The sequence below is a fragment of the Polypterus senegalus genome, chromosome 3, assembly GCF_016835505.1.
Source record: "Polypterus senegalus isolate Bchr_013 chromosome 3, ASM1683550v1, whole genome shotgun sequence".
NCBI classification, from domain to species: Eukaryota; Metazoa; Chordata; class Cladistia; order Polypteriformes; family Polypteridae; genus Polypterus; species Polypterus senegalus.
Genome location: NC_053156.1, coordinates 250,142,554 through 250,163,282, shown reverse-complemented (window position 1 = coordinate 250,163,282; position 20,729 = coordinate 250,142,554). Strand labels below are relative to the sequence as shown.

The 20,729-nt window shown below is 33.3% G+C and overlaps 1 protein-coding gene across 7 annotated transcripts in view; it reads left to right on the top strand.

Moving 5' to 3' along the window:
- rock2a (rho-associated, coiled-coil containing protein kinase 2a) overlaps nt 1-19,890 on the top strand; it is a 272,191-nt gene extending 252,301 nt beyond the window's left edge. For 4 of the 7 annotated variants that reach the window (XM_039748920.1, XM_039748916.1, XM_039748919.1 and 1 more), the window contains 3 exons: nt 4,199-4,466; nt 5,535-5,748; nt 17,748-19,890. In XM_039748920.1, coding sequence (XP_039604854.1) covers nt 4,199-4,466; nt 5,535-5,748; nt 17,748-17,823 — 558 coding nt within the window. In that variant the 3' untranslated portion in view covers nt 17,824-19,890. Of the gene's footprint in view, nt 1-4,198; nt 4,467-5,534; nt 5,749-8,824; nt 8,900-9,190; nt 9,283-17,747 lie in introns of all 7 variants that reach the window. The other 3 variants (XM_039748915.1, XM_039748917.1, XM_039748918.1) reach the window with 3 other exon arrangements.
- Nucleotides 19,891-20,729: the final 839 nt, after the last annotated feature.

Below are 20,729 nucleotides of genomic sequence, written 5' to 3'. Positions count from 1 at the left end.
ATTTACAAATAGAAAAAGATTCTTTTTATGCTGTGAAATACACACTATGTATAGTCTGATCCAATATTCATTGTCTAAATGTGATATTCATAATTGTAATCACTCATTATGCATCTTTAACCATAAATTAGAATTTCTCTACAGGACTGATAGTTCATTTTAGGAGAGGTACCTATTTTTAAGAATGAAAAAAAGAACATTTCCCAAAAAAGAAACATTTGTCTTTTGTGCAATTACATGTAAAAATGTCTGTCCAGCAGTGTGTGTATATATATATATGTATGTATGTATATATATGTATATATATGTATATATATGTATATATATGTATGTATATATATAACGGCGTAGCAAAGTTCACAGGGGCCCGGGTGCAATCATCATTGAATGGGCCCCCAAATCTGCATGCTTAGCCGCCCGGAGGGGCTCTCACTGCTGAAATGCTTGAAGACAAGATAGATTGAGAAGGAAACCATTAAAAACGATGTTCGGAGAAAAATATAGTTTTGTTTTGTAAAGATTAAAAACAGATGTGTGTTGGCGACTTGGCGTTATTGCCTAATAGTGTATATACACTGTACTCGTCTGTTGTCTCAGCCGGTACTATAGAACAATAAAAATAAAGGATTATCTATGTTTACATATCAAAATCACAACGGATAAAACTTTCAATACGGAATGTAATGAGCATTTCAGCATTCCGTTCAATATTTGTCAGGCCTCACGGCAACGGCAAACGGGACAGACGGGCGCCAAAATACGAAATTGTCCCAATAATCCCATACAATACGGAAGTATGGAACGTCTATAATTATGTAAAAATCAGACAATTTTAATCTCTCATCTCTTTATATTTCGTCAATAAAAATTGTTATACAAACTTACATACACCGAATACCATTCTTATGATGATTATGATATCATAAATTAAGTACATGTAAAACTAATACGTGACTAATAACCTGACAAGTGAGTTACCTGACACTGCACTGTCTGCACACATCAGAATTTTTGTTTTCTTGCTTTCTTTCTTGCAAATTCTGCTACAAGCTCGTTGGTGTCCAATTTCATGGCTCGTCGACTTTCAATCGATAGCACAGCGAATGCAGAAAGTCTCATCTCTGTCATTGTACTCCGCAAATAATTCTTTATAATCTTCAATTTTGAAAATGTGCGCTCTGCTGAACATACAGTGATTGGCAATGTCGGAAACAAGATCAGAACTGTGACTATGTTTGGAAAACTTGATGATGATAAGTAATTTTCCACAATCAAAAAATCAGCCAAATCACGGACACTTTTCATTCGACATAAATCTTGTTTGAACGCGTTTTTGAAGGACAATACTTCGGTGCAATAGTCTGCAGTTATGTCCTTTGAATACTTACTCACTAACTTTATAGAGGCATCATATAGCTCCTGGTCATCAGCTTAAGACATGAACTTGGACGTCACTGACTTAAACAAGTCTGCAATCTTCTGATGGGCAAGAAACCTCGTACGAAGTTGAGAAATAAAGATATCAAGCATTTTGTTAAAAACTAAAATTTCAAAATTCTTTTCTGCACCCTCAATTCTTTCATCTCTTGGAAGTTCATTAAAATGTCTCCTAACAGCTCACGATCTTTTCGGCTTAAATTCAGGATTAATACCCCATCTTTGAGCCATTCTTACAGCCTCGTTTTTGACCCCTTCAAAATCATTCCTCAGGTCGTTTATTTCATTGTAGACACGTTCCAAGTGGGTCACAGCTTTGCTTAAATCTTGCTGTTCTGCTTCCAGTAACGTTGACACAATGTTTATGGCTGTCACAACTCTGGTTTCAAGAATCAAAAGAATCACTGTTTCAAATGTCTCCAATTTTCCCTTTATTGCTGCTGCATCGTCACCCTCTTTCTTGGTTTTGGAACATAAAACTATTTGTATTAGCAGTTTCAGTACACTCGCATATCTGAATCGAATTGGCACTAACGCATCGTTTCTAGACGACCATCTCGTTGGACAAAGTTTCTTGAGAGTTTTCATAAATATTGTTTCTCTGTCATCTAATAGAACCCATCTGGAGATGCTGTGCCCGAAAAACACGTAGACAGCTTCCACCAAATCGTAGAATTTTCCCACTTCTCTAACGCATTTGACAGAATCGTTCAACACCAGATTCAAATTATGGTTTGCACAATGAACGTAATGAGCAAGAGATTGCTTTTCTTGGAGAACAGCCTGAAGCCCATTGTATTGACCACTCATATTTGAAGCCCTGTCATAACCCTGACCACGTAGTTTATCGAGATCTAATCCGTGTGTTTCAAGCGATTGCAGGACTTGATCGGCCATGCTTGAAGATTTCTGACTGTCACAAATGTCAAAACCCAAGAACGATTCATGGATTTCTAGCTTTTTGGGTACGCCATCAACGCATTGCACAATAATATATCGAAAAATTATGCTAATTTGATCTACCTTCGTCACGTCTTGAGTGGTGTCAGCAATCACAGAAAAAAATGGAGACTGCTGAATATCTTTCCGGATATTGGAAACAACTGCATCACCAAGAAGGCATATTATTTCATTCTGAATCTGAGGGCTCAGGTATGTCAAGCTGCCTTTTGGCTTCTTTAAGAGTTCCTCTAAAACTGGATCGTATTTAGCAAGAAGCCCAATCACCGCAAGAAAGTTGCCCTTGTTTGTCACATTCTCCGCATGACGATCTTCTCGGTGACCACGAAATGCTAAGTTGTTGCAAGCTAAGGTCAAACTAACGTTTACTATACGGTGTATGGCCTTCTTCCTGTACAGCTATTCTGCGTATTTCATCAATTGTTGCTTGCGTTTCATGCAGTCTGTATACTTGGCAAGCTCGTTCATGGCGTTTAATGGCTCTTGTCAAATGTTTCCAGTCACTAAAACCTTGAGCCCACGGATCAGTATTCGAACTGCCAGAAAACAACCAACATGGTTGGCAGTAACAGACATTTAATTTCTCGGAATAACAGAGCCAAAATCTGGGAAGCACCAAGCCGGCTTCATTTTTCTTCTCATAGTAAGACACATTGAATCGTCGACCTGCATTGCTGCCACTCTTCTCCTGATGCGGGAAAGCCGGGAATTCTATGTTTGGTCTACAACACCCATTTTTCACAATAAACTTGATTTTGTCCAGAGTTAAGTTTCTTCCAAAGTGACCTTTATCTGTCGGGTATTTTTCTGCGGGCGTTACTATCACAGACTTCATAGCAGTGGATGCAGTGCATGATGGAATCCGGGTAGAAGACAGTGAATAGTCATCACTGTCGTATTCTAGGGTGGGAGCAGGAGATGAATCACCAGATATATATGTATGTATATGTGTGTATATATATGTATATATATATATATATATATATATGTATATATATATGTATATATATATATGTGTATATATATATATGTATATATATATATGTGTATATATATATATATATATATGTATGTATAGTATGTATATGTATATATATGTGTATATATGTATGTATGTATATATATATATGTATGTATATGTATATGTATGTATGTATATGTATATATGTATATGTATATATATGTATGTATATGTATATATATATGTATGTATGTATATATATTTATATAAAATATAGAGAGAGATGTAATATCCATTTTTTAATCCTTTGGAATTTTAAATCATTTAAGTAATGTTTCAATAAATGATGATACTCTAAGTTCATTTTGCAATTTTTGCATAATATGTTATTTATTGATTGATTATATTTATTCTGTGTGTCTGTATCTTTGTTTTAATGTTTGTTACAGTATGCTTCTAAATTTCCCCTTGGGTTTAATAAAGTTTATCTAATCTAATTTCAAGATGACATTTATTGTACATAGTGCATTTTCTCAGAACTGTATTAATAATACAATACCAAGAAACATGCATGTATAGAATATGTGTGTATATAAATAGATATATGCTATTATTTATTTATACAGTCATTTTTATGTTACAATAGTTGCTTTTCTGAGGCAGTGAGTGCTTGCATACGTCCTGAACCGAAAGCAACTGGGTTTCAATAATAATCTGTGCCTTCTCTACCACCCTCTGCAGGGCTTTATGATCTGCAAGCTGGTGGTGTGCTCGGATTGATAATTTATTCACTGACAGATATTAAGAGTTTTGTTTATAGAAAAGTAATTGTAATTTCAGATATTATATGCTAATGAAGGGGAGAGCAAAAAAGATCAAGAGTTTCCTGTAGAACCACTACCTATTGGAGAAAAATCCAGTTATATTTGCCACAAAGGACATGAGTTCATTCCAACACTGTACCACTTCCCTACAAATTGTGAAGCTTGCACAAAACCATTGTGGAACATGTTTAAACCCCCACCTGCCTTGGAATGTCGTCGTTGTCATATCAAGTGTCACAAAGATCATATGGATAAAAAAGAAGAAGTCATTGCACCTTGTCGAGGTAAAATATACTGTACTGTTAGTATTTCTGTGTTTAAAAACATTTTCATGGAGATAAAATGGAGTAAAATTTTATTTCTGTTGCTACAGTCTAAGTAGCCTTAAATTAAAATATACATTTTACAGTTCCATATAAAAGTTTGGACAGCCCTGGTAAAATACATATTTTGTTGTCATTTAGTATAACAAATACAAGTTTAATAGTAAACAAGTAAAGCGATGGCATTTTTATGGAAATATAAATGTACAGTTATGATTTATTTGATTACCTTAAAAATGGTAAAAAAGAATTAAGAGTAAGTTTGGAATTTGCATTCCCTCTGCAATTCAGAACTTTTCAGAAATGCCAATAAACCAATATCAAAATTCAGTGATAAATTTAACTAACTTATTGATATCTTATTTACATTGCTTAAGTGCAGGATCTTTTAAAATCCAGTTTATTTCCTAATGCAAAAGTAGCAAATCAGTATTCCAAAAAGACTGCAATTTTTGCTCTATAATAGAAAATCTTAGATACGTTTGTTTTGGTTAATATGTGCCTGTGTATAAAGTACTTTAATGGCTGTGTTTCAGTATAAATAGATATGTACATTTTAAAATAACTTTTAAAACTGTCCTGTAAATCAGGATTGTCACAATAATTCCCTGCAATTTTATAGTAGCATTATCTTAATGAAAACATGCAAATATTTTTAAAAATGCTTAATTAATGCATTTCTTTCATTTATTTGTAATGTATGAATCACAGCTAAATTTAAAACTTTTGCTGTTAAGGGAGTTTTTTTTTTTCTCTTATAGCAATAACTTGATAGTTTTACTTTTTCCAATGGTAGGTCATACAATATACTAGAAAAATATTTTCTTATAGTAGGGAATGTTAAATAGACAATAAAAGGCAGAGCATATATGAGTAATTGACTTCAAATTCTTCTCACTTTGCATTTTTAATTGCACTGAAATCCTTATATATAAAAGAATGTATTGTAATCATTCACTCTGAATTAAAATTGTCTTTTGCAAAATTTCTTTTAAGGTTTGTAAACAACTGAAATCTTTTTGTTTTTAGTTAACTACGACATTTCTACAGCAAAGAACCTTTTGCTATTAGCAAATTCACAAGAAGAACAGCAGAAGTGGGTTAGCCGTCTTATAAAAAAGATTCCAAAGAAACCACCTGCACCAGATCCATTTGCTAGGTCCTCTCCAAGAGCTTCCATGAAGGTACAACCAAATCAATCCATGCGGCGACCAAGTCGACAGCATCCACAAAGTAAACCAAGGTAAATTCACAAAAATGTAATTTTTTTTTGGTGGAGTAAAAGTCTAAATACACTGTCGGATTTTGCTATTTATTATTTGATAATGGGCCTTAAGGACAAATTTATTTATAATTTTTACATTTCTAATAATTTTTTTATCTAGATTTTTTGCAAGAATAATTGTTTGTTGACACACTGACATTCCAGAGTAGTTCATATATTTATTGGTAAATGTTTTTTGAATATTAAAGGCACGTAAAATATGTAAGTAATAATATTAGTGGCTTTTACAGTCTGTCTTCTGACACTTGTCAATACAATGAATAATGCTATAATTCACATGCTTTCTGCTTTTCCCATTCTTAATTTATTTTATTAATTTTTTTTGACCCATGTCTACATTCTCATATTTTTTAATACATAGAGACCCAACCCACAGACACAACAATAACAATTATGTTAATAGAATAAAATAAAGGATATTCACTCTAAAGCAGATATCCAATGCACGTTCCAGAAATCTGCCAACATACAAAATAATTATGCAATTATTCCTCCTTTCTCCTCCAATTGAGTGTTGCCTCCCAACTCTGACTCATTTATGTGCGGCAGCAGGCTCATTTTTAAGCTGGAACTGGAAATACTTTTGGCACCACATCATGACTTCTGGAAAGCACTTTTGGGTAATAGAAAAAGTAGTGAGGTCCTCCCCAGACAGTGCCCTCTAACGATACCCAAGGACCCCAACAGGGCTGCACATCTGCAATCCAACTGCCAAGCATCCCTGCGGGTGTCCCAGCTGAGTACCTGTGTGAGGACCACTGTCGCCTATGGGGGATTGAACTGCTCCTGACTCCTGGCTATTGTTCTCCTCCTGCAATAGTTTTTGGTTCAATTCATTATAATTATTTTAAATTATTCTGTGTAAAGTGTATTCTTCTACATGACCATTATTTAAACTTTTTTTTTTAACTGGCAGCTAAGTATATATTCAAACTGGGCTATGTATAAATCAAGAGTAGTTGTATTTTTTTAGATTACTTTAGGTTTATTGGCAAGTACTATCTTTCATAAATCCTTTTCATAAATTTTAAATAGTTAAGTGGGAAATTTGCCCAAATTTTATTCTATGTATTTATTATAATACACATCAGGTTATTTTGTTGCTGATTGGGTTTTTATTATTTTCCACAAAAGTACTGTTTTTTAAGTGACCTATAAATGTACAAAACATCTAATAATTTTGCATTGGTGTTAACAAAATGTCAAAAATATTCTTAAATATCAGCATTTAAAAAATATTACTTGCAGCAACAATTAGCCCTTAAGTCATCTTAGTGGTTTGGAAAATGGGTAGATCAACAATAAAATAATTTGATGGGGTCGGGAAAAAAAAAAAAAAAGTCATGTTTGCTCATAATGTCCTGTGAGGCCACAGATAGGAGTGAGTGTTATTTTGTGGTTTTTTTTTTCAAAAGTTATATAAGACGTGTTTAATGTAAAATCGTATTCTGTGGTTGACATAGAATTATTAAAATTTAGCTACCCATTAAATTATTTGAGTTGTATTCCCGAATCTCCCACGTTCACAAAGCTATTTTTGTGCTACTTAAAGAAAATATTTTATCATGCTTGTGCACCCACTCTTCTGTAACTGGCTTGCTTACTTCATCTTTGGCATAAAGTGTTTTAGGTTGGTAACCCTTTAGATTAGCAAACAGATAATATTCACATGAGGTCAGGTCTGGAGAATTGCATTGGTGTAGCACCTCTTTGAATCCACAGTTTTACAGAATAACCTTTGCTACAAATGCATTGTTATAAACCAGAAGATCCACATTTCTCTTTTCCACTGTCTTGATTGACTGCTGCAAATGACAAAGCAAGTTAGCTTAATGTTGACCAGCTATGTGCACCCTCTGAATCATATTATCACTATGGACTACAACTACAACCTAAGCATTATACAAAGTTGTGCACATGAATGACCTTGCCAGCACTTGATAGGACTTTGAATTTCCCTGGTGTTAAAGAATTGCCATGCTTTTATTGTTTTGATTGTTGTCTGCACTCTAGATCACATTGATTAGTCAAAGTTTCATCCCCCTATTATGAAACACTTCTTAAATTTCTCCTATTCAAAATTCATTACCTCAAGGTTGTCCTTTGAACACTGGATGTCGTGATGCTTCATTTCAGCAGTCAATATTCTGAGCATTCAACATACACAGAATTTGCTCATGTTAAATTGTTAATGAAGAATGGCTTCAACTGACCCATAATTTTATACAGTAGCTGCTATCTCACATACCACTTACTCTTTAATTTTCCATTATAATTCACACTTACAAAATTACAGACTAGATCTTTTTCTTTGTTGAAAACAAAAGTGCACTAGAATAAACTTTTGTCCTAATTGTTCAAGGAAGAGAAAGCTACTCACTGCTTCACGAAACACTTTATGATATCTACCCTACTCACACAGTGAGCGCATCTGTTTGTATCACTTTCAGTACTGGAAGAGAAGTACATGCATTTCATCCTGTGAAAAACAGTTGTGTAGATTGTCAAAAGAAAGATGAGATACAAGAGGATGCAGAAATGGTTAAGATACATTCTAAAAAGTTTATGCTTAGAGAACTACAGTACTTAAAAAGCAGTTAGAAAAGAAAAAGTAGTATGGAAAGAAACTACTTTGATATCAATCATAGTTTAGTGGATTGACGATAGATGGAAAGAAAGAACTTTTTGTCCCCAGGTGGATTTTACAGACTTTACGATGCATTGAAGCTTTCTTCAGGTAGGATTCCAGTAAAATTTGTGGATATACCACATCTCACTGACACATAAATATGTGCATGTTTTATGTATGTTAAAAAGGAGTAAAATCAGCTTTTTAATGGAATTAAATTCTTTGTAGAACTCAATCTTACCAAAATGTAACGATTAATTTTATTTTGAATGAAAATCTGGGAAGTACCTGTGATTTATGGGGTATATGGCTCTTACTCATACCTATTAAAAAGCTTATGATATTTGTATTTGTTACTAAATAATCTAATGTACAAATGGTTTTATTTTTTGCAAATTTTTTTAGTTCTGGTCCCATGCTCCGAATCATCCTTCATTGATCATATATACTGTATATATATGTTTTTCCCCCATGTCAACAGTAAGTAACAGGGGTTAGTTTTACTGCCATGGCATGAATGTAATGTGCAGCAGTTAAGAGTTTTTTTTTTTTTTTGCTTTAGACATGACTCACTACTCACTGCACTGCTCTCACTGATGTACCCATTTATATTATGTTGCTTACTGTTGTGCTGCATGTGCACTATGCATAGTTACCCCAGTATTAAGTCACAGTTGTTTTTTTTTACACTGTAGTTCCAAGCCAGGTCCAATGGCTAAACGTTTGTCAAAGATTTGTGCTACCTCTCTCAGATTAAACTTCCTATTACAGATTGCTTGATTTGGCCTTTAAAGATTGGGATTTGTCATTTGATGATGATGATGATGACGATATTTTTGATTTCTGAAGAAGTTTTAAAAAGGGTAATGCTGCTGATACTGAGTGGAATGTTTGTGGTGTTTTGAATTTTTCTGCATGTTCCTCTGTGTGTAGTTGTATCTATTCTTTGCTTTCCTGTCTGTTACAAGAACAATATCACAATGTTTAAGTCTTTACGCTCTGCTCATATTTACCTAAAGTTTGTTTCATTATTAATTACTTGTAGATTGTTAGTTTAGCCCTCTCTCTGTCTCTCTACATCCCCGACATACCCAAAGTAATGATGCTGGCATTTTAACTAGCTATTCATTAATTACATTATTGTGAAAGAGAGTTTTGGATATTGCAATTACATATAACAAAATTACAATTATATTTTTAAACAGAATAAAAACTGTTTAAAACGCATCTTTCAGTCAGAACTCTTAGAATCAAAAAGTAATGTACATTTTTTATTTTTTTTTATATTTTATATTAAACATGTTCAGATGTCTTATTTTCACAATTAAATGATCTCATTTAAATAAAAAAAAACAAAAAAAAACAAACAGAACTTGGCTAAAATACCCTGCCAAGTGCTATGGAATATTTGAAAAAATAGTACACCTGTACAACACTATACCTTAAATATTGTCTTTGTAGTGGCTGAGTGTAAAGACTAATAAATTATTTTATAGGTATTTTCTTATCACGGCTTAATATAAAAGGCATGATAATAAAACTGAGGAATGAGGCTGTTTTGACTCAGCTAAGTAATGTTTGCAAATTAAAGCTGTTTTCTAAATTCTATGTAAGTACTGTTTAATTTTTGTTTGTGTGTATTTTGATTATTATAGCTCAACTTAGCAGGATTTTTATAGTAGCATGTGTTTTAATTTATATGAATTTAATATGATGGCTTGATAACAATGTAGTGCCTGATTTTATGCTAACGAGATAAACTGAAAATTACATGCAATTTGGATGTCTGTAATTTAAAATATTTTATGAATATTAAGTGTTTTTAGTAAGAGTTTTTTACTAGGAAAATTATGTACAAAGAAGTGCAGCTAAAAATATAAGCACATTCCAAAGCAGCTGCATTCCAAAAAAATTAAACACGTGGATGAATAGTTCCTAATTTTAGTTTATATAGTTATTTGTCTGTCTGTGCAACAAGTAAATCATGAGGAAAAATAAAATAAACCTGACACACATCCCAAAACACCATCAGCCTTTAAGAAGTAAAAACTAACATGACTGTCAAGTGTGCAGAATGATGATGATAGCAAGATATATACAGTATTTTGGAAACACATACAGGTTGAGTATCCCTAATTCAAAATACCTTGGACCAGAAGTATTTCAGATATTGGATATTTTTGGAGTTTGGAATATTTGCATATGCATAATGGGGTATCTTGGGAGATACTGTTGATCCAGTGGGGAAGTGCACTCAAACCAGCTAAATGATAAATCACATGTATAAAAATTCATACCACCGAGTTATTATTATAATCTGCATTGACGTGACAAACACTTTAAACCTCAGAAGTGATGAATATGATGAATAGACTGTATTTTAGTTCCCTTTTGCCAACATAAAAAAATTTCGACATACAAAAGCAGTTTGCCGCAGTATTTGGTTTTCCTGACGTAATAAGAACAATTTATTTGCAGTAAGGGCACCTATAACATTAGAAAAATCTGGATGAGAACAGGCATTTCAGCCCAATAAAGTTTGCCAGTCCTATCCACTTAATTCTTCTAAAAACCATCACCTGGGTTTTGAAAGTCTCTAAAGTCCTACTGTCTACCACACTACTTGGTAGCTTATCCCAAGGGTCTGTGGTTCTCTGTGTAAAGAAAAACTTCCTAATGTTTGTGTGATATTTACCTTAACAAATTTCCAACTGTGTCTCCATGTTCTTGATGAACTGTTTTTTAAAATAACAGTCTTACTTCTCTGTACTAATTCTCTTTATAATTTTAAGCACCTCAGTCATGTCACTTTGTTAAGCTTCTTTTGTTTAAACTGAAAAGGCTCAGATTTTTTAATCATTCTTTGTAATTTATCCTCTGTAATCCTGGAATGAGCCTAGTTGCTCTTCTCTGGATCTTTTCTAGCACTGCTACGTCCTTTTTTGTAGCCTGGAGACATAAACAGCACACTCCAGATTTGGCCTCACTAGTGCATTGTAAAGCTTGAGAATAACCTTCTTGGACTGTACTCCACACATCGTGCTATATAACCTAATATTCGGTTTGCCTTCTTAATGGCTCCTGGACACTTTCTGGAAGTTGATAGCGTAGATTCCACTCTGCCACAAATCTGCCCAAGCCTGTACGCTGTGCAAGCCCTTCTATAATGATTTAACAGATTCCAAATTATCTGCCTATCCACTTATATTGGTATCATCTGCAAACTTAACCAGCTTGTTACTTATAATCCTATCCAAATTTTATATATATATATATATATATATATATATATATATATATATATATATATATATATATATATATATCAGCCGTCCTAGCACTGACCCCTGTGCAAAACCACTCTTAACATCACCCAATTCTGAAAAGGTTCCATAAGAAATTGAGGGTAAATATTACCTGGTCCTGGTGATTTGTTTGATTTCAACCTATTTAATCTGAGTATACCAGGTCTGTCTATATTAAATAAGTCTGACACAGTAAATCACTTTATTTATATAACAATTCTATGCTTGTTCCCTTCAATATACTCCTCATTTGTAATTACACGCCAATGCAGTCTTCATTTCCACTGGTAAAAGGCGTGGAGCAGATAAGTTTCTGTCAGCTGTTTTAAGACATCTGACATTTTCTTCTTTACTGCGTCTATTGAGTCAAAATGTGTTCCTTTAAGCACCAATTTCAATCTAGGAAAAACACACACGCACGAGACATGCAGTCTTCCTTGTAACCCTCAGTAAGCATTTGAAAAGACTCCATTGGGGTTTTGTTCAATTTTACTAAAAGTTTCAAATTGACATGTTGCTCAACTTTTAAACTTTGCATGATTCCAGCACACACAGGGAAACACAACTGCATTAAACGGTGACTGACAATCCACTAAATGGCATAGAGTAGTGTTGTTTGTTGTGCAGGTTTGGACAGGTTTAAACCTGCATGGCAAGTGCTCATAATCCGTTCTCGCTGCTTTGTTTAAGAGATAGAAACACAGTGTTGTTATTTAATAGACAGACCTCATACTTTTCCTTCAACAATTTTTAAATCAATCAGAACCTCCTTAATAGTCCCATTTACTGCTGGGAGGTTAGCTATTTCCTCACTTGTGAAGACCACAGAAAAATGGAAGTTTAGAGTGTCCGCTATTTCACTGTCTGTATCTTTTAATTCCCCTTTAATATCCCTGATGCATTTCACATCCACCTTGACTGTTCTTTTACTACTAAAATACTGAAAGAATCTCGTAGGGTAATCTTTCGCCTTATCTGCTATATTCCCCTCCTTCTTAATGGTTCCCTTCTGTTTTCATGCACCCTATGATTGATTTTGGAGTCATTAGTCTTACAGTGGGTACGGAAAGTATTCAGACCCCCTTCAATTTTTCACTCTTTGTTATATTGCAGCCATTTGCTAAAATAATTTAAATTATTTTTTTTCCTCATTAATATACACACATCACCCCATATTGACAGACAAAAAAAAAGAATTTTTGAAATTGTTGCAGATTTATTAAAAAAGAAAAACTGAAATATCACATGGACCTAAGTATTCAGACCCTTCGCTCAGTATTTAGTAGAAGCACCCTTTTGAGCTAATACAGCCATGAGTCTTCTTGGGAAAGATGCAACAAGTTTTTCACACCTGGATTTGGGGATCCTCTGCCATTCCTCCTTGCAGTTCCTCTCCAGTTCTGTCAGGTTGGATGGTAAACGTTGGTGGACAGCCATTTTTAGGTCTCTCCAGAGATGCTCAATTGGGTTTAAGTCAGGGCTCTGGCTGGGCCATTCAAGAACAGTCACAGAGTTGTTGTGAAGTCACTCCCTCATTATTTTAGCTGTGTGATTAGGGTCATTCTCTTGTTGGAAGGTAAACCTTCAGCCCAGTCTGAGGTCCTTAGCACTCTGGAGAAGGTTTTTTGTCCAGGATATCCCTGTACTTGGCCGCATTCATTTTTCCCTCGATTGCAACCAATCGTCCTGTCCCTGCAGCTGAAAAACAACCCTACAGCATGATGCTGCCACTGCCATGCTTCACTTTGGGGACTGTATTGGACAAGTGATGAGCAGTGCCTGGTTGTCTCCACACACTGAGGAGAGGCAAGACACATGACAGCCCGCATGGAGTTTGCTAAAAGACACCTGAAGGACTCTGAGATGGTGAGAAATAAGATTCTCTGGTCTGATAAGACCAAGATAAAACTTTTTGGCCTTAATTCTAAGCGGTATGTGTGGAGACAACCAGGCACTGCTCATCACTTGTCAGCTTTTTATCAGCTTTAGTCAGCGCTTTATATATTCAGATGCTGACTTTATATATTCAAGTTTTGACTTTATATATTCGGGAATGACTTTATATACTCAAGTTTTGACTTTATATATTCTTACGCCGACTTTATATATTCACAAAATCAATGTATTTGCCTGTTTAGCACCCCATCATATGTGTGTGTGTGTGTATATATGTACACATGTATGTATATATATATGTATGTATATATATATGTATGTATATATATATATATGTGTATATATGTATATATATGTATATAATATATGTGTATATATATATGTGTATATATATATATGTGTATATATATATATGTGTATATATATGTGTATATATGTGTATATATGTATGTATGTGTGTATGTATATATATGTATGTATGTGTATGTATGTATGTATATATATGTATATATATATATGTATGTATGTTTAAAAAAAAAAAAAAAAGGAAAACGTGGTCATTTGGTTTTCTCTTGGGGAAAAAAAAATGTAACATTCATTAAAGTATTGAATTTTGCCAGGAGCAATGCTATTTGAAGGTAGCAGTATTATTTTGACTGCACATTTTGTTTTGTTTTTTCTGTGACAATTTTTATTGTTATGCAGTACACCTGGAGGAGGTTAACGCTGAATATTTTTTAGTGCAAATGGAAGTTCTAAGATATATCCTATATAATTATCCATACATTCTTGTGAGGCAGATTTTAAGTGAGCAAATTCCCCTTTTATTAATGCTACATGTGCAATTACATTACATGTTCAGCAGTGAATAGTTTTTATGCAATGCTTTTAATAAGGAAAACTATTCATAATAAATGTATAACATCTTGTCTAACTTGACAAACTAAAGAAAAATTTGGTACAAGTAAAAAAAAAATAGTTTTCAATTAAATATTATTTTTTATGTATGAATTTCCCAACAGACATTTACAGTATGTTGATGTAATCTCTTGGCAACACCAAACAAGTTTTAAAAAAAAAAAAAAAAAAAAAAGTTAGCACAGTGCAAAATTCAGATATAATCAGGCACTTAATTGCTTTGAAAGTTAAAGCATTTTTAATTTTTGTTTAAATACTTGAACAAAGCAATTTTTAAAAATTTTGTTTATTAAATATTTACATATCAGTCATTCAAAATTAACATTCACAATAGAGTGCAATTGCATGCATTATTGAAATACATTAAATATTTTTAATAGCATTTTTCAGTAACATAGTTCAATTAAAACTCAAGTGATGTACATATTCCATCCACTAATGTACTGTTATTAGTTGTTGGTTGTGAAGTGGGTCTATACCTTGTTGTAGTTCATATTTATTAAACAAAAGAATACTTAATGGAGAAAAAAAAGTCTGTGCTAAAGTCTCAGGCTAAAATTGATAGCTGCCATGGATCACAAATGGCAGAAATTCTTTGTTACACTGTACCAATAAGTTTTCTTATTAATTTGCATCTGTAGATAATGCAGCAGAGGTGTTGCTTTTAGTGTAATGTAAATGCCGAGTATGTGTTTATTCAGTATATGCATAATGAGTCACAGAGCTATGCTTAGGACCCGTCCACACTAGTACATTTTTGTTTAAAAATGCAGACATCTGTTTTCATTGTTACAATTTGCCCACACTACCCAAGCATTTTCAACCCATGAAAACAAATACTGAAATACTGAAAACACTCTTCAGAGCCGGAGACTTTTAAAAAAGCAGGTGCAGCATTTTGGTGTAGATGCACAAAAATGAAAATTTCTGAAAAAACAAATGTGTTCTATCATATCCTGGTTGGTTCATGCTTATTGTATGTCTCTTTTCTGATTGGATCCTGCTCATTATAATGTCTCATTACCTGATTGGTCACCCTTTGGGATTAATAAAGTTATCTATCTATCTATCTATCTATCTATCTATCTATCTATCTATCTATCTATCTATCTATCTATCTATCTATCTATCTATCTATCTATCTATCTATCTATCTATCTATCTATCTATCTATCTATCTCTATCTATCTATCTATCTATCTATCTATCTATCTATCTATCTATCTATCTATCTAAAAAAGAAAAACATTCCAACATAGCAGGCATAGAAGAGATGCTTACCATTGTGCTTGTTGTGTTGCCTGCCTGAATGCATCTAAATTGCATTTTGTGCAATTTTCAGAAATCGTAGTCAAACAGCTACTTTAAATTGCATGATAGAGGCAGTAGTCTTATGTATGCTCAAACTGCATGAGCAAGTTTGGTCTGGTTGACATAACAGAAATTGCTCTGGTTGTGTAACAGACCAAATGCAAGAGACAATTTGAGCATCACAACCACTGTCATACTGCACATGAAACAATGGCTGGTAAATATGAAATTTGACGACTGTAAATCGGGCTTAAAAGTGTGCTGAAATCGCACAGTATAAGCCCGGTTTAAGACATGTATGCTGTGTGAATGCCCAGTGTATAGTGATGAATATGTCATTTGCGTTTTCAATCGTTTTAGTATGGATGAAAATACTTTTATAAACATTGTGAAAAGGTGCTAGTGTGGGTGGAGCTTTCTTCTTTTCTTTTTTTTTTTAAAAACAGTGACACTGATCATGTGACTTAACCTGTATGATTTTAAAACAGCAGAAGAACTGAGTGGGTGTGAAAACTTTTTATGCAAGCTGCTGTAGCTTCTACAATCAGCATCAAGGCAAGCCACTACTGCAAGCATAGTTCTGCTGGCATTTCATTAACTTGTATTAGGGATCTGTTTTGATGTCAGGAGGGGCTATTGGTCAAGTAAAAGAGTAAAATATTTAAGTTAGTTACCTCTCAAGGTAAATTTGAAAAAGTAAACTAATCTGTGACTAAACTTGCACCAAATGTTACTCTGTTTTAATATAGACAAGTTCATAAAGTCTCCAGTTGTTTCAGAGGGAGATTTTGATTGTTCACTTCTGGGCCGTTTTCTGTTGTGTTCTGTTTCAATCTGTATCCTTTCCTCTTGAAGTTGCATTAACTCAAGTACAAAATAAATTGAGATAAAAGCATGGAGGCTCTCAGGCACTGTTCACAGCTATGGCAACTTGATGGTGAGATACTGAGCTTAGTTCCTGGGGTAGGAGCTTGGCAGCACCATTTTCGCTGCTTGGGGTGCATTCTGCCTCTATAGTGGCTTGCTGAAAAACAAATACTGAACACTACTTTTGCTTTTTTTCATAAAAGCAACAATTCTCTTCAGATTTCTTTGGTTTTGTGAAAACGGGTGCTGATGTAGGTCTTTTGTGAAGGTAAAGTGACGTTAGGTTAACTTTTGAAAAGCGGTAATAATCTGTATATGCAAACACACCTAAAAACGAATGTGATATTTATGTGATCTATGGATTTTGCTTAGTCAGGACAGATATGTACCTACACATAAGTGTTCCTAAAGGCTGGCTTGCTTTTTGCATATTGTAATAAAATATAAAATGTATCTGTTTATTTAGCAATGAAATCCTGGAGTTATTTTTCAAATGACCTGTATTGCATTTGGAATAACCCATCCCATTATTAATGTTTTGTTCCTTAAACACAGAAAGCCATGTGACATTAAAGCTTTTCATCTCTTTCTGTTGTACTGACATCACAACAGGATTGGTAGTTGTATTCTATGTGTTTTTAAAATCTGATTTGCTCCCTTTAAGACCTAAATGTATTATTTGTCCTTTTCATATACTATGTTTTTACTTTGTTTTAAGGACATTATGGAGTGTGTCACTTTACAAAAAAAAACCAAAACTTTTCCAGTACAATTGCCTACAAGTGCACTGTGTAAATAAATATAAAGTTACAACAGCCAGTTTAAGGTCATTTTTTAAAACTTTTAATATACAGTATTCATATTTGTTTTTCTGATATACAGACCTGACATTACATCACATAGAATAAAGTGCAAAGCTGTATATATACACATACTGCATTGTGTGGTTTTGTTGTTACTTTAAGGCAATTCTTCCAGGTTTAGTAACATTCACATGAACATTGATATTGTATTTCTTATATTTGTGACAGCCCACCGAGACCAGAACCTCCAAGGATAAAAAGGGAAGAATCCAGCAGTGAAAGTCTACCAAATTTTAAACTTTAAAATTGTTTCTGTTATATATTTTGTTTATGCATTTGGACTGACTTTGTTTGGAATTGATTGCTAAAGAATTGTTATAGAAAGAGGCATGGCTTTATTTCTTATTTTTCCCCTTCTGCATGTGTTGTTCTCCTGTGTTCTCTCAGTGGTTTTTTTTTTTTTACTTGATTATAAACAGCTGTATCACCATAATCAAAAATGAATTTGCAAGTAATATTAACTTGAAAAATGAAAATATATGGACCACTTTGAAATATTCTAAAAGTCTTCGGCTTTTTTCATTAATATTTTAATGGAAGAATGTTTTGGACTTTAATTCCCTTTATTCTATCCAACATCTGCACTGTACATAGAACACTTTTTTGCACAAGCATGTATTTTATTATAGTTCAGAAATATTAAAAATAAAATTGTATATTAGATATTTTATGTGCAATATTTTCACTGTGGAATTCATTATCACATAACTCAAAGTAGCCGTTCTAATAGATAGAACACTTCATCTTTGTTTTTGCTTGTGGGGAATGACTTCTGAACTAATGACCTTCTTCTTGTCTTTCCAGTTAACTGCCTTGTATGGGATTGCAGTCACGCTTCAAGGTGATGGGTCTCTTCCTAACATTTAAAAGACTGATATATGACACATCCTCCAATGCACAAACCCAGAAAATCTATCAATATGCATTTAAATATCACTGGTTTACAGCATATGGCATAAGTGAATTAATAAATACTAATCCTGGGTCAGTACCTACAGCTTTTGGGCATCTAACTGAAATATCAACGTTTGCACTGAGTGTGTCTTACATCTGTGCACTTTTCTTTTGTCAAAGGTATCTTTCCAAATTGGTTAGTGTACCTCATTCAGGCTTACAAAGTGAAATGCTGCAAAGAGGTTTTGGAAAGAGAGAGAGCACTCAAGAAACTGTTGGAATAGAACATTCAAAGGAAGTTAAAATTGTATTGCACACTTAAAATATTATTTTTCAAATATTAATACTAGAAGAAGAGAGAGAAAAGTAAATAGTGAATACAACACCAGTACGTTAATAACGTGTTTTTACCAATGCAGCTGTGCACCTGTAAAATGCCATAGTAAGTGGTTCACACAAGCATAAATATTTTATAAATATCAAAGGCCGCATATGAATGTTGGGCAGCTACATTTGTGACAAATATTCAAAAGATGATTATGAAGAAAAACACGCGCATCATTTCTTTTCATATCAACACATTGCTAAACACCTACTTCAGTGTTTTCCTGTTCCTTGAAAGTGACATTTACTTCTTGGATAAATGTTCATTTAAAATAGTGCACTATATTTATGCATTAGTATTATGTTGATGTATTCCTGTGTTTTGAATGTATACAACTACATACCTTTAAAAAGGATTGGAAATACTAATTGAACTATGTAATGTAAGAAGGAACATGTACAATATTTCTTATCTAAATTATAATATAAATGAGTGACTTTATTATCCAACCAAGTCTTTTAAACTCTATTGTGTAGAGTCTTCATTGCCATCACAAAGTGCTGACATTTTGTATTTGCCTTTATGTATTCTAGATGTGTTTTATTATTCCTACAAATTCTTGACTCTTTATTTTTACTAAAACTTCACAGCACATATGTAAAACTTCTAAATCCTTAAATATTTATGAGTCATACTGTAGAATTGTTTTTATTTTTTCTATGAAGTTCTCCATAAATGAAAAACTATAGATACTATAGTTTCTTGTGTCGACTGGCAAATATGGGAAGATGCCTTAAAACTGGCATTTAAGTGGGGGTGTGTGTATATATTGTATATGAATACATACATATATGTGTGTATACTTATACATACATACACACATTTTTATATAAATATATATAATGTATATATAAAAATACACACACACTCTTTAAAATGCACACATAAGTGCAATGTGTGTCATGGTGCAAAAATATGTAATTTATATCTGTTCACTTAATATTTAAAAGTGCTATTCAGAAAGTGCATGTTTTATACAGACTACAGTATGTTAAAATGTAAAGCATTCAATAATAAAATGATGTAACCTTCCTTGTGATCCTTTCTTCCGTTGCCATTTAACTCTTGCATCCTTTAGATGTGTTAACATGTTTACATGTACAGTACATAAATATTGGAACCCACGCTCCTGTTCAACACTTTTTTTTCATTACTAAAACGTTTTCTACTTTACAGATTTAATGACATTGCAACCAGTAGAATTTGGGATTACAATAAATAAGTTCTAAAGTACAGTGCTGTTCTCTTGCTGAAGAATTTTATATAATGTTCATAGGTTGAGGGCATTACCTTTGCCAAATTTCCTGCACAGTTTGCAGTATTCTTATGAATATGATAAATTGGAGTTGTTCATTTATATATGCATTTTCTTTTTAGTGTTTTTGTATACTTTTTTTAAACAGATATTCTGGAGTTACTAGTGTGGCTACAGGTTTTCATTCCAGCTAGTCCCACAAGTCAGTTGGTCAATCTTATGTATCAATCAAATTGTTTAGCTTGCCTTTTTTATTCTCTTATTCTGCATTCAAAAAAGTGATCTAGTGTAGTATTTAGAAGAAATTCAGAAATGTATGTTCTTTGTCATAGTTTTAAACACTGTACCATTTTCTTTCAATTTGCCTTATTTCTGTGGAGTTTGCTGTTTAAATTGTATCCAGTTACTGACAATTAGTGGTGAGCAGTGCAGGCACCGGGGCAAATGGCACTGAGTATTATAGCAGAGTTGCTGCTTCAATGTCACATTCATTTGTTTTGCTAAATGGTAATAAAATGCTCAACTTGGTGGTCCTCAAGTTCAGTCTTGCATACCACCTTACTGCAGGTGTTCGTCCCAGCCTCTTAATACTTTTAACTAGACTCTGGTCTTTATT